The sequence below is a fragment of the Neolamprologus multifasciatus genome, chromosome 18 (genome assembly GCF_963576455.1).
Source record: "Neolamprologus multifasciatus chromosome 18, fNeoMul1.2, whole genome shotgun sequence".
NCBI classification, from domain to species: Eukaryota; Metazoa; Chordata; class Actinopteri; order Cichliformes; family Cichlidae; genus Neolamprologus; species Neolamprologus multifasciatus.
In genome coordinates, this window is record NC_140456.1 from 15,217,701 (window position 1) to 15,243,172 (window position 25,472).

At 40.0% G+C, this 25,472-nt stretch overlaps 1 protein-coding gene across 1 annotated transcript; it reads left to right on the forward strand.

Annotated features, from left to right (window-relative positions):
- The first annotated feature begins 279 nt into the window (after nt 1-279).
- Nucleotides 280-23,248, forward strand: kiss1ra (KISS1 receptor a). The gene is made up of 6 exons (XM_085141514.1): nt 280-2,321; nt 7,854-7,978; nt 15,495-15,630; nt 15,731-15,969; nt 17,603-18,361; nt 19,451-23,248. The coding sequence occupies exons 1-5, from the start codon at nt 2,069-2,071 to the stop codon at nt 17,981-17,983; spliced, it is 1,134 nt and encodes a 377-aa protein (XP_084997640.1). The 5' UTR covers nt 280-2,068; the 3' UTR covers nt 17,984-18,361; nt 19,451-23,248.
- Nucleotides 23,249-25,472: the final 2,224 nt, after the last annotated feature.

Here is a 25,472-nt window from a genome sequence, read left to right on the forward strand (position 1 = left end):
ATCCAGACGGATTCAGAATAATCTCAATGAGGCCATTTCTGTTCATTCTGACTCTATTTATCAGAAACTGTGGAAACAACAATTTATAGCGTGTATGGTGCTCCCAGATATGAGGTGAATCATACCCCCGCCCCCCCCCCCCCCGCCCCCTCCCCCCCAGGGTGACAAGCCTCCTGTGTGCCTCTCTATTTCTCCAGGAACGTGTTAGCATTTTTCAAGCCTGGCATGGTTGGGGTGCCTGGGGTTCAGACAACAGCACCTGCATCTGGCAGTGCATGCTGGGCTAGTAGTGTGTGCATAATGTAGATTTGTAATTTGTCCATTTGTAATGGGCAGCAGTCCTGCTGGCATGATCAGTGGTGTGTTTTCTTTGGAGGATTCATTAGCTTTGCAATTTGTACAGTGTTATCACTGGTTGTCACACTGCTTGCATTAGGATTTAACATTAAAAAAGGTTTTCATATCAAATATGACGTTTTAAGACCCAGTTTTACATTTGAAAATAAACCTTTGGATAACCAGATTGTAGCTAAGTGAGAGGGAAAATCTGTAAATTATTTGCAGATTCATCTTTTCTGATGATAATTAATTTTTCTGGTGTGGAATAAAAGAGATTTTGACCATAGATGGTCCTCAGAGAGAACACATGGCTAAGAAATATAACATCAATATCTTTAGAAACGGCTTCTTTGATATTTGCAGGTAATTTTTATTTTTATTTTTTAAATAGACAGCTTTCTCAATTTAACAGTGATATTCTTGATGTTTCCTGTCTGCCTCTGTAAAGGTATTTTAAAATGCTATCTTATTGTAACTCCATGTGGAGCACGGTGAAATCGGTTGGAGGGTGTTTTTGGCAATTGTTACTAAAAGATTTAGGGATAACGTTGCTAGGAGACCCTGACATCAGCTATTTATCCCAAAGTCATGTAGAAACCCACACACAAACACACTGACACGGATTCAGTGTGTGTGTGCGTGTATCTCCTCTTCCCACTGCGTCTGTGCGTTCTTGCTCATACTATAAAGCTGCAAGCACCTCTTTCACTCTGCTCGCTGACGTCTCCGCGAAGCATGATTTCTATTCAACTCAGCTCTGCTTAGAGGATGCACAGCAGATGGTGCTTGAGGTTTTTTTTTGTTCCCAGTTCTTTTTTTAAAAAACAAACCATTTTGTCAGACACAGTTTTGTCAGGGTTAGAGAGCAAATATCAACTCATTTACTAGCCTGTATTCTATCTTTTAGTCAAGTTACTATCCTTTCCTCTAAAGGAAAATCCGTGGATGGAAGGTTAGGTGATGGATTGAATTGTGGACCTTACTACAAAGAAGTGGAACAGTGGGGACAAATCAGCTGAAAACCAACTCAAAGACAAGAAGAGGGAGTTGCAAGTACACTGGATTTGCTTCTGAGTATTTGATGACCGAGCTTGGAGAAGACATCTGTGTGCCTGTCAGCATAACCTCGGTTTTTAATAATTTCCCAGGGCTATTGAGACGGGCGCTTAGCTCTCGAGTCAGAAAAACAGCAGCTTTAAAGCTCAGCGGTGTTGGCAGTGGCAATTTTCATCCAACAAGCTTCAAAGAAAAGAAGCCCTTTATCCACTCCTGCTCACCTCCTATTGTTTTGTAACCTGTTGACATAATTTCTCTATCACTATGATTCTACTTTGAGTCCAACACTTGAGCAGCTTAAGAAGTCTTTTTCCATCTTGCCTGACCCCCTTTTCTCCTGAATTACATCCCTCCACCTTTTAATTTACCTTGCTACCCTTTCACTTTGATTAAACTGCTTGCTATTCACTTCAATTTTGCCTCATCTCGTATCTGGTGTTTTTCCTACAATCTGCCACCCCATATACCTTTCACTGCTGAACTTTTCTCTCATGCAGTCTTCCTGCCAGACTTTTCCCCTCCTTATTATTTGCTTTTCTCTCATTTTCTTTGCCTGAGGGCAGAGAGGACTGCATACTGCACACTCTCTCTCTTCAAATTGCTTCTAGACCTCATACAACCTGCTCACTTACCCGCTCACGTCCGTCACAATTATTCCCCCTCTCCTGTCACGATGTACTCCTCCGAGGAGCTGTGGAACTCCACCGAGCAGGTCTGGATCAATGGATCTGGAACAAACTTCTCTCTAGGAAGACACAAGGACGATGAGGAGGAGGAAGGAGACAAGCATCCTTTCTTCACAGATGCCTGGCTGGTCCCTCTGTTCTTCTCTCTCATCATGCTGGTCGGACTGGTGGGCAACTCTCTGGTCATTTATGTCATTTCAAAACACAGACAGATGAGGACGGCAACCAACTTCTACATAGGTAAGCAAAAACTTCCATGTGCAAGTTTGTATTTATGATTCTTGGTCAATGGACAAAGACTAGAAGAAGATAATGATGCATAGGAGATGTGACTCACATGGACAGGAGGTAGATAAACATCAGCTATGTTATTAAAGATCTCTTTCATCATTGCATGCTCAAATCGGGATCACGAGAAAGCCAAGTGGAAATTTCCCTGAATATCTATTTGACAGTTTGAGTGCACAGCTCATTGGAAAAATGTCTGTGCTGATTAAAGATTTCACTTTAAGTATCAACGACAATGACAGGTGCTCGAACGTGTATATTAACTTAATGCAAATGTCTTTCTTTGCACAAGAGAAAATTAAACATTTTGTAAAAAATTAATTATCTGCTGTTTTGGGACCAGTGCAACGTGGAATCTAAAATTGATCTGCACCAGAAAAATATTTTTCTCAGTAGTTCATGGTTTGAAATATGCATTAGTCATTTGTCGCTATGTGCAGAGGTTATTTGCAAATAAAGCTCCAAGGATTCATGACATTAAATTCATTAATACAAAAAAGTAAATCATGAATTATATTTTTATTTCACCGTCTTTCATTTAAAAGCAAAAATATCTATCCTGAAGAGACATCAACGTAAACTGAAATCTACCTTTAAATGCAAATTTGAAATGTAAAAAATGCCAAACTTTATGAAGGACAAGGTCATGGCAACAGGCAGTATTCAGCAGATGCTGTATTCCACAAAAAAGGGCTGGAGGTCTGGGAGGGAAACAAGGTGAATGTTGAAATACACTCTCCTTTCAACAAGAGACACAACAGAACCACTCACTCATATAACACTGCCAAGCTGGTCCAGCACTGGGCTAGCCAAGTCCTCTCTTCAGTGCAGTAGCCAGTGCTGACTGCCAAGTGGAGACAGCTTCACAGGACACAATCTGAGTCAGGGAGAGAGCAGGGGACACAATCACACAACAAAACCTTCCTCTGTCTTCCTGCCTGTGACCCGGAAGTCAAAAACAAAACGCCATGCTGAATGATGCTTTAAGTCCTAAAAAAAAAAAACAAAGACAGGGGACAAAGGAGAGAGGAAGCATTGTTTGTGTTGTTTAATATAATCAAACCCTTCCTGTGTGTGTGCGATTCAAAGGTTATATCTTGTTACTCTGTGCCAGATGTCTTATTTAGTTGAGGTTGCTTGAACGTGATCACTCCGAGGCCTGTTTACTCACTTTCTCCACTCTCCGCTCTGATGGGAGGGACTACCGCCCAAGGAGAGGAGTTGAGGATGTGCAGTTTGGGAAATGAGACACTACCTCAGTGAATATGGCTTAGAAGAAAGACGAAAACGGGGGCTTGGATGCTTAAATGTCCCAGACTGCAATGTCCCTACATGACCAGCAAGAAAATCATGTCAGGGCAAGATTTCAAAGATAACCACATATGCATGGTTTTCTGCTTGAGTCATACATCAGATTAAGTCTGTCCATAAGGATGTTTAATTAAACAATGCTGCTGATGTTTTTTAGCGGCTACAATACCTCTGCTCTTTTGTGAAGTTAACCCTTCATTTGAATCACATTCTTCACAAGTACAGTCTGCGACTTGACTGGTGAAATTTCTTTTTGCTGGTTTGTCAACTCAGCCAAGCAGGCATTTGCACTTACACAAAAGCCAGCATTAACTGTACTTATGAAAGCAAATGAGACAAACACACTTTAATGGAAGGTGCAGGTGTTCAGACATGTCCTGAGTCCCAACTGAGTGCAGATTATTTCTAAGACCATCCACATTATGAGAAAAAAAATCTAATTAAAGGGGTATAATAATGATCATGTTGGAGGTGCTTTGGGATCCTCATTGCATACAGGTTGGAATTATTAACTTCTGCAAGCAAGCAGTTTTCATGGTTCAGTAGACCTCGTAGCTTAAAATCTGCTTCCCTTTTCTGTGCGTGTTTGCAAAAGGTTTTCTTCTTAGCAGATAATGCTCAGGGGATTCATGGTATGAAAGGAATCAAAGAAAAAAGATTTCTTACTACGTGTTTGCTGTCTCCAGTGTAGGCAGAGCTTCGGTGGACATTTAAACCACAAGATTTATGTACTGCTAATTGTTTAACTGTAGTTGGTCACAATTGTAACAGTTAACTTTGCCTGAGACAGCTCGGAAGTGACATGACAAGATGAGTGAGATGGAGGAAAAAGTCAAAATATAAGTACTTGTTTTGCAAAAACATGAATTAATCATGAAGCGGACAAAGTCAGTGGCTTTCGATATCATTAGTGGTGAGCGTGTGTGAGTGGGTAAGTACTTGGTACTATGTGGTGAATGAAACAAATCATACAGAAATGCCTGTGAAAGAAAAGCTCCACTGGGACTGAGGAAGTGTGGAGCTTTACAGCTATGGGACACAAATGATGCACTCTAAGTGGACGAGGCAGACAGGCAAGCAGATTATCCCAAAGGACATGGGTGTAAATATTTTATTTTAAATGTCACATAAAGAAAGATAGACTGGGGGAAATAATTCAGCCCCTGTCGAATGTGTAACTTTAAAATGAACCATCTTTAATTTTATGGTAGCTTCATTTTCAAAAGACACAGAATATCAACCAAAAGTCAAGGAAAACACACATTACATAAAAGTTATGCATTCATTTTCATGCCATTTAGTGAAATAAATATCTGATCCCCAAGAAGAACATGATTTAATTCTCGGTGGGAAACCTTCGTTGACAACCACAGCAGTAAGACGTTTCTTGTAGTTGGTCACCAGGTTTGCACACATCTCAGGAGGGAGTTTGGTCCACTCCTCTTTACAATAACTCTCTAAATCCTTTAGCTGTCTTGGCCACCACGTGGCAACTGGAAGCTTGATCTCCCTCCACAGATTTTCTGCAGGAATGAGGTCTGGAGACTATCTGGAGACTGGATAGGCCACTCCATTATCTTTATGTGCTTCTTCTTTAGTCACCCCCTTGGTGGCCTTTTTCTAATGCTGGAAAACCCATCTTCAGTGTTCTGGCTGAGGGAAGGAGGTTGGGATGAGTTGGGATTGGAAATTTTTCTGTAATTGGTTGATTGATGTGGTACACAGCCAATCATTGGGATCCACAATTCTGACCGCTTTGTATGGGTTCAAATACTTATTTCACTTAATAACATGCAAATCATTCTGTCATTCTGTGTCTCTCCATTAAAATGAGAGAGCCAATTAGAGAATGTTCATTTCTTTGTAAGTTAGCAAACTTACACATTCAGCAGGGGCTCAGATTAACCCCCCCCCCCCCCCCCCCCCCCCAAATCTGCTACCTCATCTGGTCCTTAAAGCACCGAGACTTGCAACCTGTGTGATTATTTTTTTCACTGTTTAAGTCAGCACGCCTGCTAGAGCTGTGATGTCTACTGTCGCTTGAAGAGAAATGCGAAGGTGATTGATTTACTGGATGAGCACACAGAACAAACAAACAAAATATAATTTCAAAAATGGCTTGTAACAGGCATTCACGGGAAATGAGCTCATTTGTTGCGTAAATGTTGCAGTTCGCCGATTTACTGCAGAAATGATTTGCGTCTCTCTTTGCACAGTGCATTGTGGATATGACAAGAATTTCATGTTGGATAATATACCTCAAGACCGCAGCATGGAAACAGCTTAATATTCAGCAACATTTCATTAGGGCGTGCACCATCTGCCTATCCTCTCGACATAATGGTCCAGTAGCTACACTGTGATTAGATCAACTAAAACAAAAGGAAGTAGTGTGTGGCATATTGGAATGGTGAATAAATGAAGACAACACCAGAAGCAGGCTATAAAAGTTAAAGCTCTAACTTCTGCTTGGTACGTGTGTGTGTGTGTGTGTACTGTATGACCTGCCGGCAGTCAGGTAACTTGTGTTTTGATTTTCTAAAGGCATCATCACGTAAATACTCATTTTCCTTCTGAAGTAGACTCTCAGTACCTGAAAAAATGTGCCAGTTTTATATTTCTTACCTTGAAGCTTTATGCATTTTCCTCTTTCTGGCATGTGTTTTAAGGTCAGTGCATATGTTTGTTATATGAGCAAGAAATTATGACTTATTTCAGAAAGTAAATAAATTTGCGTGCTGAATCGCAGTGCAGCATAAAGATTATTTTGGATTATGAAAACTTGCTAAGCTGATCTAGTGTTCAAGAATTAACATTTTTTTAATGACTCAATACAGCAAAACCCCAAAGAGGACACTAAACACTTCACTCAAAGCACTACAACCTTTATAATAGCTGTATTTTCATGCAGTCATGTGAAAAAGAAAGTTTTCACTGGAGTCTGTGAAGTCCTGTGAAAAACTAAATACACCCCATATTTGTAACCCGTGGAACCACCTTTAGTAGCAATAAATTGAAGTATTAATTTTCTTTATAAATCTCTCACATGATTGTGGAGGAATTTTAGCTCACTCATGTTTGCAACGTTACTTCAATTCATTGAGGTTTGCATGTATTTGTTTATGCACAGCTCTCTTAAAGCCCCTCCACAGCATTGCATTATTTCATGGTGGTGGATCCTGTTGCATGACCAAATTTTAGCCAAGCTTTAGCTGTCAGACAGTTGGCTTTGTGTTTGACTCTAGAATACTTTGGCATACAGAGGAGTTCATGACTGACTCAATGACTGCAAGGTACCCAGGTCCCGCAGCTGCAAAACAAGCCCAGATAATCACCATCCTTCATAATTGGAATAAGGTATTTGTGCTGATGCTGCGTTTTGGGTTTTGCCAGATGTGACCCTGTGCATCTTTGGTGTCGTCTGTCCAAAGGATGTTATTCCAGAAGTCTTGTAGTTTCTTCAGATACTTTTTGTAGAGAAGAGGCTTTCATCTGGCAGTCCTTCAAAACAACTCGAATCTAGTCAGTATTTTTCTAATTGTATTGTCATGGACTTTAACATTTAAAATGCTAACTGAGTTCAAGATGTAGTTCTTGGGTTTTCTTACGCAATCTGACCTTGGGGTGAATTTGCTGTGGTGCCTCCTGGCAACACAGCCTAATGCTTCAGATTGGCACACTGTGAAAACTTCAGCTTTTATAGAGGTTGTCACACGTCCTGATGATCACTTAATCAAGTGAGTGTTGAATAGCAGCACCTGGTTGCTGCTTATCCTCTTAATTCCTATGCAAGCAGTAATGATGTACTTAGTTTTATCAGGATGTTTACAGGAGTATGAAAACTTTTCCTTTTTGGATGGCCATGACTGTACATGCCTGCGAGACTGCTAACTTGCATTAGATTGCACTAAACTTTACAACGCTGCTGTTAGTTCCTAGTAGTTGATGTTACTGCAAACAGGACTGCGTGCCTCCACATCCACTCACCATAGATGGTTTAAAAAGACTTTTTATGCAAAAGAAGAAAGGTGGGATGATAGTTAGAAGTCCTTCTGCTTTTTCCAGGATTGTTGAAGAATCCATGCCACTGGCTTCAAGCGTTTTCAGTTAAACACTGTTCTGCAGACTGTACAACATTCATCAAATACATCGTTATCTTTTCTCCCTGTGCAGCAAACCTGGCCGCCACTGACATCATCTTCTTGGTGTGCTGCGTCCCCTTCACCGCCACCCTTTACCCCCTCCCTGGATGGATCTTTGGCAACTTCATGTGCAAATTTGTCGCCTTTCTGCAACAGGTAATATCTTTTGAACCACTTCAACTATTCTATTTCTCAGCTCAGAAATGTGCTTTCATGTGAATATTATATTTTCAACACTTGTCTTAAAATGATCTCGGATTCTTTAACTTTCTCACAGTAACAGCATTCAGGGCTTTAAGACTCCCACTCCCATGAGAACAGTGAGCCAGCTCTGCGTTGTCACAGAAAAATCAATCTATATAATCCTGTGAAGGTAGTCACAGTTCATCCTCATAAAATTACAGTTCTCAAGAAAGCTAATCCAAAATAAGCCATTGTTGACTTTATAGAGTTTCTTCAAAAATGACAATGAAAGTAGGTCGAACTCTACAGCTTCAAAAGTCAAACGTGTCAAGATGTGTCATCATAGCAGTAATCGGCATCAGTCACAAGAAGGAGGAGACACAAAAGAGAATAACAGAATCTTCTGTTAAGGAGATGAAGATGTTACGTGATACGATGCTTCCATAGACCCAGACATTAATCAAGATTTAAAGGGGCTACTGAACACCGTGTGCCAATGAAAAAACATTATTTTCGTGGGCCTCTCAATTGTTTTGTTTGATTAGTGAGAGGCCAAAAAAAAGTATAACAAATATTCAGAGTGTCATAATAAAATAGGTTTGCACAGCTGCTGTTGGTTGGAATTATCAAAGGCACTGACTGATGGTGAGGAGCTGCAAACTGGGTAAAAAGCCATTTTCACCTTTCATGCATGGAACAAACCACAACTAAAAGCCTGTGCAGCAAACAAACCACCTAAAGAAACAAAAAGGAAAACGACCTGTAGACAGTACGACAAAAGCTACCTGTCATGGCTTCAGCTGCACTGTAAAGGTGTTGCTCTAAATTTGGAAATGTGGATGGAATAGCACAACAATCCTTAACTTGGAAGTGTCATCTGCAATATTTTGTTGGCTTCTTTGAACTTATCTGTTATTGACACATAGTCACTGATGGAAACTGTGTGAAAACAACCTGTGAATTCAGTGTTGGAGAATATTACTAAACTATCCTGCCACTTGGTAGCAGTGCAAATAGCTACAAACACCATTATCATATCAAGTGTCTAGTTATGCACTCACTAGACAGAAATACTTTTTGTTTGGAGTCATATTTCCAGGCAGTTGATAATTGTTCTCTTTTAATTCTAGTTTACTCAAAACCCTCCCCCGAGGGAAATATCTAACTCAATATACTGACACATGATATATCGAAGCAGGAAGAATGTTAGAGGCAGGAAAAATGGGAATGAGGATTTTAAACATTGAGTCTGACAAGGGCGAAATTATGATGGCAGGACGTCTGGGTTAGAGCATCTTCAAAAACTGCAGCTGTTGTGGGGTGTTCTTGATCTGCAGAGGTCAACATCTATCAAATGTGGTAAAGGAAGGAGCCGTGGTGAACCAGTGACAGGGCAGCAAAAACTCACTGATGCACGTGGGGAGAGAAGGCTGACCTGTGTGGTCCGATCGAACAGATGCTACTGCAGCTCAGATGGCTGTAAAAGATGATGCTGGCTCTGATAGAACAATGTCAGTGCCTTGCAGTTGGTTGTGTATGGAGCTCAGCCAAAGACCAGTCAGGGTGCCCAAACGGATCCCCATCCACTGCCAAAAGTGCCAACAATGAGCGCGTGAGCATCAGAACTGGACCACAAAGCAATGGAAGAAGGTAGCCTGGTCTGATGAATCACATTTTGTTTTACCTCACGTGGATGGCCGGCTGCACATCCATCGCTTAACTGGGGAACACCTGACATCAGGATGCACTATGAGAAGCAGCCAGTGGAGGCGATGCGATGCTTTATGTAATGATCTACTGGGAAACTTTGGGTCCTGCCATCTATGTGAATGTTACTTTACCTGGACAAACAAATCTGATCTGTGGAGCCCCCACCTCTCAGCTTACAGGACTTAAAGGATCTGTTAGTAACATCTTGATCCCAGATACCACAGCGCACCTTCAGGGCTCTATTGGAATCCCTGCTTTGATTAGCCAAGGCTATTTTGGCAGGTAATCATAATGTTCTGCCTGATCGGTGTATATCCAGCACAAATCAACAAACTGAGAGATGTAGGAAAGTAGGGTTAGAATAAAAGTCGAGTTAAATGAAGTGAATCAGGTCCACAGGGATTATATTGAAGAGCTACAGGGGTTAGGATCTAAAAAGAGCTGGAGCACAGTGAGTGATGCAGAGCTACACAAAGACATGACTCAAGAGGAATAATGGGCAATTTAAGAGAATGTTTCTCTTTTTTTGTGGAACTTTTTGAATGTGCCAATTACGTTCATGCTTTTTTTCTTTCCTTGTACAAGTGCATCACGAGGGGAGGCTGTCCAAGGTATTTTAGCATCGCCCGGCTTATTCACGGAGAAAAGATGTTAAAAACAACATTAAATGCATAGTGTCTGACAACGAGTAGATGTGTAGTCAGATCTTAAGTGGCTACGCTTTAATTACACTCAGCCTTGCACTAATAACCAGTTCTCTGACTACTCTAATGACAAAGTCAACCGCGAACCAGATACAGTCACTCAGAGAGACCCACAGCTCCTGTTCAGTTAATAAGCACTTTGTCATTACAAGCAAAATCACTTTCCCCAACATTTTTTTTTAATCTTCAATATCAGAGGCTGATAAAGTATGCAGCAAATGTATTTAGCTTTCTATTTCGTGCGGCAATTTGATTACATTTCATCTCATTCGTCATGCAGGGGACATTCTGTCAAACCTAAAAAAGAAACACTTTAAATTTTTTAGATGTCAGCCTCAAAAAACAAAAAAAACCTCAAGAAAAACATAGGCATGATTTGATTAATGGATGTGAACAATCAGACTACGTGGTCTGTGAGCATGTCTTGATGACTAAGACCAAGCTTTTTATTCTGAAAGCAGAAAGCGTCTGTCAAACAAGACTGTCTCGTTTTCCTCTCTTATCAGACAATTTTCTCATCTCAAACCTTCAAGTCAGTTTCTATTATGCTAGCCTACCATCATTTATTATTGCATACAAGGGAGAAAGGTAATTAGGTAACGAGATAAGAGAAGTGGCCACTCTCTTTGCTTTAATCTCTCAAATTTCTCCAAGAAATAAGAGCTGTTAGTGTTATTAGTGTCTTAAACTTTCCACAGTTTAATTAAAAAAAACAGTCGACGGGTAACAGTGGGTGATGCATTCCTGCTGTGTTTACATCCAGCCTCTGTTAAAGAATTGTGATGACAGATTACCCAACTACTGCTTGTCGGTACAGTTATATTGTAGAATAGCAGGGAATGTTTAAGGGCTTTATAGGATTACTGGTCAATACCAATTCCATCCAACCGGTCATCCATTTTCTTTTGCTTGTCCAATTCAGGAGCCTGGAGCTGATCCCAGCTGCCATAAGGTGATAGGCAGCGTACACACTGGACAGGCCACCAGTCTCACAAAGGGCTAAGATGGAGTTACAGACAACCATTCACACTCACATTCAATTTCAAACCACAAATTAGATGTGTAATTGCCCACTTAGGAGAAGGTTTGTGTAAAAATACCATCACACTTCCTGCCCTGTTGTGCTGTTTGAAACTAAATTAAGGAAGCAAGATTACATTGCTAGGGTGGGATACTGCTCCTTCATCTTTCCAGTCTAATTAGCAGATGTATTTTCATGTCCAGTTATTACCAGGCTGAAGATTAGTCTGAGAGGAGCATTGATTACATTAAATCAAAGATCTCTGCAGGAAACTTTTAGCTCTTCACAGACTTTAGTCAACATTTAATCTGCCTGTTATTCTCTTGAATAATGTATTAATGAAAGTTTTCAAACCTTTTTAAAGTCCAAGCTGTATGTGATCTTCAGAAGTTTTGAGCATTTTAAATCTGGAGAAGATTAAAAAATACTGAAAACTGCTGTTGGGAGGTACAGCTGTGCAGTGGTTAGCATCGCTTGGGTTCAAACCTCCTTGTTGGCTGGGCGTTTCTCTGTGGGATTCTCCATGTGTCTGCAGGGGTTTCCCTCTGGGTAATCTGGTTTCCTCCTTCCTCTGGGTGTTTCTAAACTGACTGAGGTGTGGATATGAGAGTGTGTGCTTGAGAACCCTGAGATGAACTGGTGAGCTCTCAGGGGCGTGGAACTGCCTCTTGGTCTATTTCTATTTTGCACAGGCCCCAGCTGATGGACAGATGGATATTCCAGAAGCTAAAATCACAAAATGGACTGGTATTGATGATTTTTTTCAGATGAATAAAAGTAAACTGTCACTTTAAACGTATCTGATATATAAATATTAGACTGCAGATCTCAAATACTTTAAGACACTGATGTAAATAGCTTTATCTGAAGTTAATGGCTGAATGTTAGGAGAATATCCCCCGTGTAGCCCTATGATTTTAATTACCATGTTTAAACTGAATAAATAAAAAAAGATTAGGAAGCTTAAAGAAAAAAGATCATTATTATGTATTCCTCCCTCATTTTCTTCCGTCATTAAAAAGAAATAAAACTACAGTAGAATAGAAATTATGAATTGAATTTATGTGCTACTAATATACCAGACATCTTAAAAAAAAAAAAAAAAAACATAGGAAAAATGGTATCCATTTCCTCAGCTGCCTCAACACTGAACTTATGATGACCCCTTTCTCTCTCTCTCACCATATCTTTTGAAATCCTGTAGTCCTGGTGCACAAAACCTCTGGAGGGTAATGTGTGCTGGCTTCATAGTCGCAGATGAGAGGTGGCGAGAGAAATAGGCAGACACATAGACAAAAGAGGGACAACATTAGATCCTATTTATAAAAGAGCATAGAGGGAACTTCAGACCCCTCATTTTTCACCCTGCTCCACATATTTCAAAACAACAAATGGATTAGTTTGCCTACATACAACCCACTAAGACCCACAGAGGTGATGTATCCAAAAGGAACAAAGACGGTAGAAAGTGTTAGGCTTGCTTTCTGTGTCATCCTGATGACATCAATGCACAGTTGCGTATGAAACAAGAAAAGCATCTGTTTGAGGCTTCTTTTTTTTACTCTAGAACACAACTGTAAGTCCTAGTGGAAATATTGATTCAATTCAATTCACTTCATTTCTCAAGGTGCTTTATATTGCAAGAACCATCAATTACACAGAGAACCTCCCCCCCAAAAAATCAAACACTAATGCCCCCCTGTGAGCAAGCACTTGGTAACAGTGGGAAGGAAAAACTCCCTTTTAACAGGAAGAAGCCTACGACAGGACCAGGCTCAGGGAGGTGCAGCCATCTGCTGCAACCGGTTGTTTGTGAGGGGAGGAAGACAGGATAAAAGGCACACTGTGGATGAGAGCCACAGGTTAATAATAAGTAATGATTAAATGCAGTCATTTTTAATTTTGTGTAAGATGGAAAAGTTTGTCTTTAATGTGCGAGTAAAATTCTATATTTGGTCTTCAATTACAATTCTTTTGATTAGCTCAAGTTTAATTGAATCAAGCATCATTGAACTCCATTAAAAATGAAGTTGGATGATTGCTTCATATGCTAATGAAAAACACTCCTCACAAATGCTGCCACCTCTGCACTTCCTCTGTACGCGTCCTCTCCGGTTCTATCCCTCGCTCTTTACCATTCTGAATGATCTGCAGCTTAAAAGCATGCAAGCCCATTAGTAAAAACTGGAGAGGGAGTCTGAAATAAAGGACAAAAAAGCTGCTTGAACATCTGCTTTCTAGAGAGCAGCGATTAAAATATAAAGCCAAAAAAAAAAAAAAAAAAAACCCAAGTTTGCAAGACACTATAAGAAAAGAGCTTCCTCTAATAGCTTGTCAGCTCTTGTAAGAAACACATTTGTGTCAAAGTTAGTTAGGTGCAGGACTCAAAACTGGTGAAAAGTGAAAAGGGTTTATTTCACACCAGGTGAAATATATACAGCAACAGGGGAAGGGGGCTCCAGGGAATCTAAGGGGAGAATGTCCAGGGCAGGGAAACCTTCATACTCCTCTTCACACAGTCCATGAGTCACAAAACCTCCAAATCCAATCCAAGAAAGTTCACTCACGCTCACTCACACTCACTCAGGGTCCACAGGGCAGGAGAAACAGGTAGGGATAGGGAAGTCTGCACAAAAAGAACAGATTAGGGAGAAGCACGAGGAAACACAAGGAACTCACTAGCCAAGCCGGGTCTACACTGACACAAGTTAGCACAACAATTCAGCAAGGAAGCAGACTCCACTGAGGGTAATAATCCGTGATGATTGGCAGGTGAGTGATCACAGCAGATGGGTGACAGGTGAGTAGAGCTGAGTAGGCGAGGACAGAGGTGGGGAGCATAGTCTGACTCCACCCTGGCGAGAAAGAGTGAAACAGCAAAAAACAACAACAACATCCTAGAGATCCTGAAGGCCATGGCAATGTGTATGTTTGACTGTTTAAAATGAATATATTCAAATACCTCTGTTTGGTTTATGGATCCAGTGTTAGGCCTCCTGTTCTGTTTGACCAACCAGACCATGGCATCTTTCTTTGTGACACCACCACTGCCTAACTTACATCAAGGGATACTCTTTTGGAACACTCTCTACATATTTCTGTAACTTTTCCACAAATGTGCAATATGAAATAATGCCAAACATGATCATTTCTTTTAATTTTAAGCTCGTTTTAAATTTGAGTCTTTCCACTGAACACATAGCTGTGTTATGGATTTATCTGTGGTGCTTGTAAGGATATCTTCTCTGAAAGTAGACTAGAAAGATTACATTTGAATTTATTTTTTGGTCATTTATCCCAGTTTTTGTTTGCTAGCCTGTTTTCCCTTTGTATGCTTACTCACTGTTTAGTTGTTTTTCTTCTTTCTTGTGGGTGATGTAACATCATAAAGCACAGATGGAGCAGAGTGAGGACTCAGCTGTCTAAAGCTATTATTTTTGTTAGCCAAGCTAAATAGACTTCATTTAATATATTTCTGCTTTTCAATTTTCTTGGTTCACAGCTGTATTGTTAAACATCTGAGAGTCATAAATAATATTTCTTCTCCTTTCCTAAAGCACAATAGCTTATGTACCTAGAATCACGTCCATTATTATTTGGACAGTGACACATTTTGTAATTTCACATCTGTACACCACAGCTGAAGTGCAGACTTTCAGCTTTCATTTAAGGGGTTTAACAAAAGTATTAACAGTTTAAGAATTACATCCCTTTGTATTCATAGCCCCCATTTTCAGTGGGTCAAAATTAATCGGAAAATTGTCTCACAAGCTGTTTCATGGTCAGGTGACCCCAGATTATCCCATCCTCTGAGTAATATTTGATTATTTCATAAAATAATAAAAATAATCTCTGCACAATCACCCTTCTTCTCCAAAAGGAAGAAAGTTTTTTTTCTTTTTGGAAAAGAACCATTTTTGCTCACACAAACTAATTTGTATAAGACAGCTTCATAATTTATCTTTAATTCTATTATCTTTTCATGTATTTGTCATTTATATTTAGCACTTTGAGTTTACATGTAAATGAAATGAGCATCATCTTCATTTGTTAGGTGACGGTGCAAGCCACCTGCATCACCCTGACTGCCATGAGTGGAGACCGCTGTTACGTGACAATCTACCCCCTGAAATCTCTTCGGCACCGAACCCCCAAAGTAGCCATGATTGTCAGCATTTGCATTTGGATCGGTACGTCGTGCCATTATCGACTGACTCGTTAAAAACAGTTGCGTATATGTATAAAATTTAAAATGCCATCATTTCACCTAACCATGTTTCTCCTCTTCAGGTTCTTTCATCCTCTCTACACCAATTTTAATGTACCAGCGTATAGAGGAGGGCTACTGGTACGGCCCGAGGCAATACTGCATGGAGAGATTTCCCTCTAAGACGCATGAGAGGGCTTTCATCCTGTACCAGTTCATTGCTGCCTACCTGCTGCCTGTGCTCACTATCTCTTTCTGCTACACTCTGATGGTTAAGAGGGTTGGCCAGCCCACTGTAGAACCTGTAGACAATAATTATCAGGTAAGGGCAGGCATTATATCGGCCTGGGCTTCACAAGTGCCTCACAAACACAGCCACTAATGCACAGAGATATTACTGTCACCAGCTGCTGCTAATTTTCAGCCAATTAAAAGTTTAAAATCTCTCTTCTCTTCTCTTCTCTTCTCTTCTCTTCCCTTCTCTTCTCTTCTCTTCCCTTCTCTTCTCTTCTCTTCTCTTCTCTTCTCTTCTCTTCTCTTCTCTTCATGTCCCCGTCTTTGAAAATGTGTTTTAAAACTCCTTTAAAGTGGCTGCAGTCAACTCTTTATTTTATAATTTTCTTCATTTTATAATTTTTTTTATTGTGGCAATTTCAATATTTCAATATTCAATGTGGAATCTATTCATAAAAAAGAGCAACTGCATTATACCTGCTAACTTCTGCACACGAGTGTTACAGGAAGACAAATTATTGCCTTTGTGTCAACACAAAGAGATCTTACACTTCACTACATTTTGGGAACATGAGCAGGTAGACCTGCTGTGGAAAGAGTGGGAGTAATGTTCATCACTACAAGTGTTATATTAAAAGTGTGACAGGATAAGGTAGAAGACAATTATGAGCAATTATGCAATTATGTTCCCAAACATTCCCACTCAGTGTGGGAGGGATTTTTTAAGCACTAATGCCCTGATCAATAATTTACACCAATATAGAAAAGAGAGTGAAACAAATATCCTCTAATATCAATGGATAAAAAGGTTGCAATGTATTGTCAAACTCAAGGGGAAATAAAGCCTTTAATACAGTCACACCAGGAAAAGTAGTGGTTGGTGACCCAGCACGACAAAGGTCTGCAACCACTCTTAGTCAGTTGCTGTCTCTAAAGCAACTTTGGTGCATGAATACATGAAATAAAACCACAACAAGATAGAACTGACTTGCTAAGACACTGAAAGGGGTCAAGCTGGCAATTACATGAAATCTATCTGCGATAATACACCAATTAGCTCTGTGAAATCGGTGAAAACCGCTAACCTGTGGAACTGGAAATCTGATGCAGTCTATGTACACAGAAAATCACAATAAAGAGAAAATCTCATTCACTGCTTATATTCAGTGTCCAGCCAGAACGTCACAGATTTGAAATAGAAATTAAGAAATGTCCACAGAAACATTGATGTAGTTGCTGCTGGTCAGTTTTGTCTTTAGAATGAATCGAGTATAACCAGGATACAACAAACTGGCAACCGAATGAGCTGAGTTTCCAATTACAATGATTCAGTTTAATTTTCTCTGATCCCCTATGAGCAAGTACTTGGCCGCAGTGGGAATGACAAACTCCCCTTTAACAGGAACAAACCTCAGTGTAGTGGTTGCCCAGTACTTTGTGTGTTGCATGCTCAACCTCACTTACTCACCGAGTCACCAAGTGCAAAAAAGTTCAATCACCTGGAAACCACTGATGGTTCTTCTTGGTCCCGAGGACGTTACATTCTTATTTACTCCAATAAGAGATTCTGTAGCTACCCGAAGGAGCGTTTCTGTGTCCTTTAGTTCCTTCTTTTGATAACTTTCTGTTTTGATTGACTGTTATCACTCTGGTAACACTGTTACATATTCTAAATATCGTCAAAAACATTACAAAGAGGGTTCCTTGTTTTGTGTCTTCAGGTGAATCTCCTGTCTGAGAGAACAATCAGCATCCGGAGCAAAGTTTCCAAGATGGTGGTAGTGATTGTGCTTCTCTTTGCCATCTGCTGGGGGCCCATCCAGATCTTTGTCCTCTTCCAGTCTTTCTATCCTAACTACCAGCCTAACTACGCCACATACAAGATCAAGACGTGGGCCAACTGCATGTCCTACGCCAACTCCTCTGTCAACCCCATAGTTTATGGCTTTATGGGAGCTAGTTTCCAAAAGTCTTTCAGGAAAACTTTTCCCTTCCTGTTCAAGCACAAGGTCAGAGACAGCAGCATGGCTTCCAGGACTGCCAATGCTGAGATTAAGTTTGTTGCTGCGGAGGAAGGCAACAATAATAACGCGGTAAACTGATCCCGATCATTTAACATAAGAAGGATACGGACAGTTTTATAATGAGAACCCTGAAAAAAATAACACTAATGTTGTGTAAAAGTCCTCAAAGAGCAACTGATCTGAAAGAGACACTGTTTGGCAGCCGGGATGTATTTACACCAGTGAATATAACTAATGAAATGATGTGGGGAAACTCAGACACATAAAACAGATGGGCACTAACAGTATTTGGCACAATATGTTACCTGTTCCAACTGCCAAGGCTGCCAATGCAGGCACATGTCTGCCAAACAACAGGTCTGAATAACACAAAGCTGAACACACCAGATGACAGAAGAGGAGAGTTTGGCCTGAAAGCTGCAGGCAGGACATTTAATCCCTGTTTGATCCAATGAGGTCTGCAGCTCTTTTTTTTTTTTTTTTTTTTTTTTTTTTTCTTGCCTGTCCCGTTTGGCTCTTTTGCCATCAGAATTATTGTCTAAAGGCGAAGAAAGATGCCCAACGGATTTTCTTTACCAAATTGACCATCCCAGCTTTGCCGTAATGGTCCATTTGATTCACCTTTTATTCTTTATTTTATTTTCACTTGCTGAATACGGGACAGACTTGACTGGGGGAAAGAAAAGGGAGAAAGAAAGAGGGAAAGAAAAACAGTTGAGAAGAGGGACGGGGGAGAAGGGCAAAAAACAAAAACCAACAGAATAAGCAGAAAAAAAAAAATACATATATCGATCACCTGGATCACCTGTTGAGAAAGAAAAAAGAAAACAAGCAGAAGAAAACGAGAGTAATACAATAAACAACATCACAATGATATATGGGAATATGACAGTAAATACTAAATATTAAACATTATTGTGCAGCACGTAAGATCGACAGCACAGTGTGCATTGAGGTAGGAGCCAAAAAGGGTGTAGTTTGTGTGTGTGATCACCCGTGTGTACACCTGTGAGCATGGACGCGCTTGTTTTCTTAAAAGGTTCCCTCATGTAATGATCTGCTAGAGGGTGTGGGGGGCCACTGCCCCGTCCTCCAGGGCATGAAGCAGGTATGGAGGAGATCAAAACTCCAGACATCCAGAGGCCCTCAGAACACAAGAGACCAAGGAAGACCAACAGAGGGGCAGCCGTGCCACTGTCCCAGAAAGAGCTGAGGAGAGTCCCAGATGAGGGGTCACCCAGCAGCCACGGAGCAGAAGCCAGGGGGGGTTGCAGTGACGTGCCCGTGAGCTCCGCCGGCAGCCAGCTGTGCCTGAGTGACCGAGCCCCAGGCCGAGAGGCCGGGGGCACCCCACCTCCGAAGTGGCCCAAGCGAGCCCCAGGCTCCAGGCCCCGATAAGCAGTCGCCAAGGAGTGAGCCGGTGTGTACCCGGACGCCCACCCCCGGACACAAAGAACCACCAACGCACCGATGTCTGAGGGAGTCCGCCCCCGGCAGGGGAAGTGGTGGGGGGAGATAGGCCTCCAAACCTTGGAGGGCCTGGAGGTCTGCAGCTCTAGAATAAACTGGACCGAGGACAGATGATGATTATAGATCAATCATATGAAATGAAACAACACTGAATGTATATTTGAATTTAACACTCTTGTTTAACACTCTTGACTAAATGGCAGTTGGCTTGTTTTTTTGTTTTTTTTTGCTAGTTTTTATGTGGTTGACATTTACGTCTTCGTTGGAGAAAAAGAGAATAATTTAACACTTTGTGCATGCGTCATTCCGAAGAACAGCGAACACTGTGACACTGTGTAAATGTTTAAAAGGTACAGTTTGATATTTTATTGAGTTTCTTTGTTCATGTCAAGGTGAAAATCCAATCTGTTTTGTTACAATGAAGCTCAAGGTGATTAAAGTAAAACAAAAGAATGTCCCTAAATCCTCTGAGGTTACATATGTCTCGATGTTTAAACCAGTGAGTGTTCACTAGAAAATCCTTAGAGAACATAATTCCTGAATGACCAGAGCGCTGTTTTCAAATTTTGAATTGATTTTAAGTACAACGTGTTAACTTTTTGTTGAAAAGGCACCGATGGTCTGATTTCAGTCTCAGTGTTAATGCCACATAATTTGACCACTGACTGTAGTTTTCTATTTGATAGTGCCATGGAAAGGTAATGAGCCACTGCTCATTTCTTTATATTTTAGTAGGAAATTCGGAAATAGTTGCAGAGAATTATTGAAAAATACATGGAAATAAGTTTGTACATTCTAACAAAATTAAAGTCAATATTTGGTATGACTTTAGCTTGAACTCTCTGAGGCAAGCGTTCTTATAATTTCTTTAAGCAATCTTCAGGAATAGTTCTCCTGGCTTCTCAAAGGACATTCAAAGCTCTTCTTTGGATGTTCGCTGCCTTTTGTTCCATTTTCTGTCAAAATGATCTCATGCTGTTTCAGTGGTGTTGATGTCCAGGCTCGAGGGAGGCCAATCCATGACTGATGGTATTTCATTGTGTGTTTTTCTATCGAGGTGTGCTTTGAATGCATTGGCAGTGTGTTTGGGATCATTGTCATGATGAAAAATGAAGCTGTTTTCAGTCAGATGTTACTTTATAGCGGATTCATATCTGATAATACTTTCCTTTGTTAATAATTCCATCAATTTTGACAAGATCCCCGACACCCCTGACTGAAATGTAGCACCACACCATGACAAAGTCTCCATCATGTTTTACAGACGGTTGTAGACACACTTTGGTAATGGTTTCTTGACAGCTTCTCTTCCACTCAGACCATTTCTAATGAGGCTTCAGTGAGCAGTAGATGGGTCAACTTAAGGGTCAGATGCATCTCTTTAAGGTCCTCTGTCGGGTCATTTCTTAGGACATGATAGGACTCTACTTTTTTTCAGGTCTGCAACTTTTTATTTTCTTCTCTGCCCTAACTCACAGTTTTTAGAACACACCAAACACTATGCCAAGATATGGCAGGTTTTCAGCTAATAGTTCTTTGGAAATTACCTCGTTGGTGCAAAAAAGACTATTTTATGCCTGTGATTCAACTAAAGAAATGAGAACAATCTGTTTTTGCTACAGGTAGTAGCAAAGTGCCTAAATATACACATTTTAAATGGATTCTTTACTAAAATATCTGTTATGTGTTAACACAATAGTGAGTTAGGTGGCTTTTTCATGCTTGAATTCTTAGGAGCAAAATATAAAGAAATGAGGGGTGACTCACAAATTTCACGTAGCGAGGTATACTTGTTATTACACATTTGACAACACTGTTTAAACAAACAGCCTTGAATGCCTCATACTGGTACACTGACCACTGTAATGCCAAATTTGTCAGCTTTCACCAGCTCTCTCATACAGCCATGTTGAGGTTCTTATCAATCTCTAAGCAAGACAGCAAATATGCAAAACTCCTCAAATATCAAACTGTTTGTTTAAAAATTATGAGTTTATCTCACTTCTGTTCAGTTTTGTGAGTGAGGGATCTGGATCCACATGACCAACACAAAGATTCATCAATTTTATATACTTCACTACAGGTTACTACATACGTCTATGGTATTATAAGTTAAAATAAAAGGGAATCAGATCGTTTCTTGAGGCAACAGAAGTTAAAGCTGTGCTTTTTTGTTTGTTTAAAAAAAACTGAATCCAGCTGAATCGTGTTTACTTTGCTTTTGTGTCCCATGCACAAACATTCACACCTTACTTAATTGTGCATTCACAAACACTATAGAAACATGCACGCATGCACACAGGCAAATACAAGCACGCATCCACATTTCGCCCACTGCATCTACTTTTTTCGTTAGTGGTATCAGTTGTTACATCTTCTCAGAAAAAAAAACACCCTTGCACGATCTTGTCAGACAGACTGAATTCCCAGCGGCGGAGACGACCTGCTCCATTGTGAGAGCGCATTCTGAAGGAGAAGCTGATGACAGAGCAGCTGTCTGGCAATAGAAATGCAGCCTATCATAGTTAATAAATCTGTAAAGCTGTTAATTAGGGAAAAAAAACATGCAGGAAGATTTTTCTAACATAGGTTGAACTACATGGCCACCTTAATGCAGCTATAGATAATGTAACCTTACATTATACTGGTCATTAGTAGATGCTAATTACATACTTGCAAGAATAGAGTAGAACACAGCAGAACATGCATCTTGCAGCCGTGTGTCAAAGTGTTTGTACTCGTGCTAAAAAAAAAGCACTTTGAGTTTTGTTGAAACAATTTGAGCTGCACTGTTTTAGCGGCGAGTAATTAGTCCTCCATTTGCAATTCAAATTGTACAAAAAGCAGCCAACTAAAGAAAGTGTCACCCACTAATTAATCCGGAAAAAAAGGGTATGGCATGGAGTGCATTGTGAGGCCATTTATTTCCATGAGCACTGCTCTAAAAAATGTCTTAACATGTTCGAGTTCTGCCTAATGGCTGCATATTGCTCTTTAATATTCCTTCATATGTATGTATAGCCATTAAGGCAAAAGTCATTAATAAAATTTTCATTACTTATACCACACCATCATTGTGCAGCCTTGACAGCTTCAAACATGCAGGCAGAGGCATGAAAGGTTTTCAGCGGGTCTTCACTGACAAGAAAAACAAGAAATCTTGCAGCACAGAGCCCACAGAGCTCCAACATCATGAAATCATCGTGAAATCTTGGATTATGTAAAGACAGAAGACACTGAGCCATCCTATATTAAAAAAAAGCGTAAAGACCTGTATTTTAAACTTTTTCTGTTTATCTGAGGTTAACTGATGGAAAACTTTTCATGGTATTATTTTTTAAATTCTTTCCTTTGCACAGCAATGTTTTGCACACATTCTCATGACATTGACACTTTTTATGTCTGTCTGGTTTAAAAATATATTCTACTTGGGTTCAGCTTGAACTGTCTTGTGAGATGAAATATGTTCAGCTTTAGATGTACCTGTAAGCCGCTTTGTTTAAAGAAATGATTGTAGTGAAACAGACAAGTAATTTCAGAATTTCTCAGGGTTTTGAAGAATCCTGCCTGCAGTGAGATTAATTCTAACTTTTGAACAGAGGTAGTAATGTAAATAAAACCTTGAATCTAATCATGTTGTTGGTGCCAGCCATGCATTGCTCTATACTGTAGAGATGTTGCTGTAGTGTCTGTATAATTTACATTTGTAAAGGCCAACAGTTGTGCCGCACAGCTTCTGGAAACATTGTTTTCTTTGGTCATTAAACAAATGAAGAACAGGTTATTGGCTTGTGTTGTGAGTAAATTAGCAAAATTAGTAAAAATGATTACCTGCAGGTAAGATTAGAGGACAAGCAAGAAAAAAAAAATGCTGACAAATTAAATCTTTAACATATATACATATTTAACATTTTCTGGTATTTTCAGTTTATAAGGTCACGTCTCCCTTTTAATAAAGATTTGATCTTCCGGCATTCCAAAACAATAACTTAGGCTGGGAATTTGATATCATCCCAGGCCACTCAATTTTCTAATCTAACCCTATGGCTTCTTTACAGTTATTAGCAGTGTTAGATTAAAAAGTTGTATCACATTGATTATTACCTTTCCTAAATGCAATGCAGTATGTTACGTATTTAATTATTATTTATTTGTTACATTATTGTTACATTACTTTCTTGTTACTCCATAAAATGGCCTGAAACATATTGTCACATAATTACCAGTTAAGAATATGAACCTGTGGATACAGTTCCACACAGTAACACAAATCCCTATCTTAGTGAGCGTCACATCACTGCTGGTGTTACCTGCTGAAGTTCATACTTTGGCTGCTGGGCTCGGGTCAGCTGTTAAGAGTGGAGGTTCTGTTAGCATTATAATGCAGTTGTTTCTGTCCTGGATGCAGTTCGCCGTCATGTTCTTGTCCTTTTGTGCAGTCAAAATAAAAATAATTTTAACACCGATCTGCCTGGCATTCAGATAACTGAAGAACCTTTGTGACACAAGTAATGACATAACTGTAACATTACATTACTGTGTTACTGATAAATGTCCTGTGATTACAGCAAAGCATTTCTTTGTCACCTGACAAACTCAACACTGTTTTTCAGAGATTCACTACAGAATCATCCTAACCTAAAGAATTCCTTTTCATAATATTAATGCTATATCAGTTGATTAGTAATGCTTAGTGAAATTCATGTTTCAATAGCAAATGAACATATAAGTTTACAGGGGTGAAGAGAGTCTATAACCATAAATGTATAACAGCCGTACAACAAATTAACTAGCTAGTAGCTAAGGTGTCCTTGACTGGCCTGGTCTCTGACTGGTGCATTTCTCCCCCAAATGTACTTTTTCTTGTTTTATGGATCATCTATCTATATAGTGGGTGCATGTTGACTGTCTTTCCCAGAGAGAGTAACAGAGAAAGAGGCTGCGAAGAGGCTGTGTTTGCTCACACAGAAGAGCAAACAGTCTCCACACATCCGTCACCCCTGAGAGGTCTGAAAGGTCTGTCAACTCAATACTGCTTGCTACAATGTCACTGAACAAGCTGACAGTTCACAGCAGGGCTAAAAAAAAACTATCAGGCCACCAGTGCTCCTGATGTGCAGTCTACCACTAACTGTAAATGACTGAGAAATAATCCTAAGCCTAAAGTTGTTTTGTCCTGAAAATAGACTGGCAGATTCTTAAAACCACCACTTTGAATCCTCTCAGAAATATCTCAGTTACCCCTGGATGGATTGTCATAAAATTTGGTACAGGTATTTCTGCTTCCTATAAATAACCTCGATAGACCTTAAGGACCCAAAAATGTGATGACGAATCACTGCTGCTGTCGTGAGAGAAGGGCTTCAAATTTGCTCATCACCTGACCATTAACTGTTGACCGCAGGATGGTCTGAAGAATATAATAAAGAAAATCGTTATCTTCAAATGTCAGAGATTGAAATGTCACAGGAGCGGTAGCGTCTGGTTAGTTTATAGCTTTCCAGTACAGACAACAGGTGTCAGTCCTAATGGAAAAGTTCACAGAAGAACAATTTATTGTTGCTTTTCAGATGCAACAAAAATGTAAGAACAACCACTAACAGATCTGCCTTCTGTGTATCTGGTCATGATGACCTTGGTCCTTTTTGGCAATAGGTTAACTGACAGGTGGCTTTTAGTCACCTTATTTTCAGATGAAACTCAACAAAGGTTGAACGAAACAGCATGCAATCAGAATGTGGGAGGCACGATTCACTGGAAAGGTCTAAAGCTGGAACACAGAGGTCACACGACATGTATGTACTGTATATGTTCTTCTAGGACAAATCTTATGCACTCACCCTGCTGGATTCTCTTACAGTATATCTGAACACATACCTAGACTTCAGACTTCAGACTTCAGATAAGGTAAAGACTCTAATATGTAAAAAAATCCATCTGCCACCAGGTGCATAAACACAGTGAGTGAAGAAGGTGAGTGAAGAAAAAACACTCAGGGCATCATGGGAAGACCGCAGCAGCATACACCTATTGCAGCATAACTAAGGGAGGATTCAAAGTCACTTATTCCATGCTTAACTATACTAGAGCTTGCCAA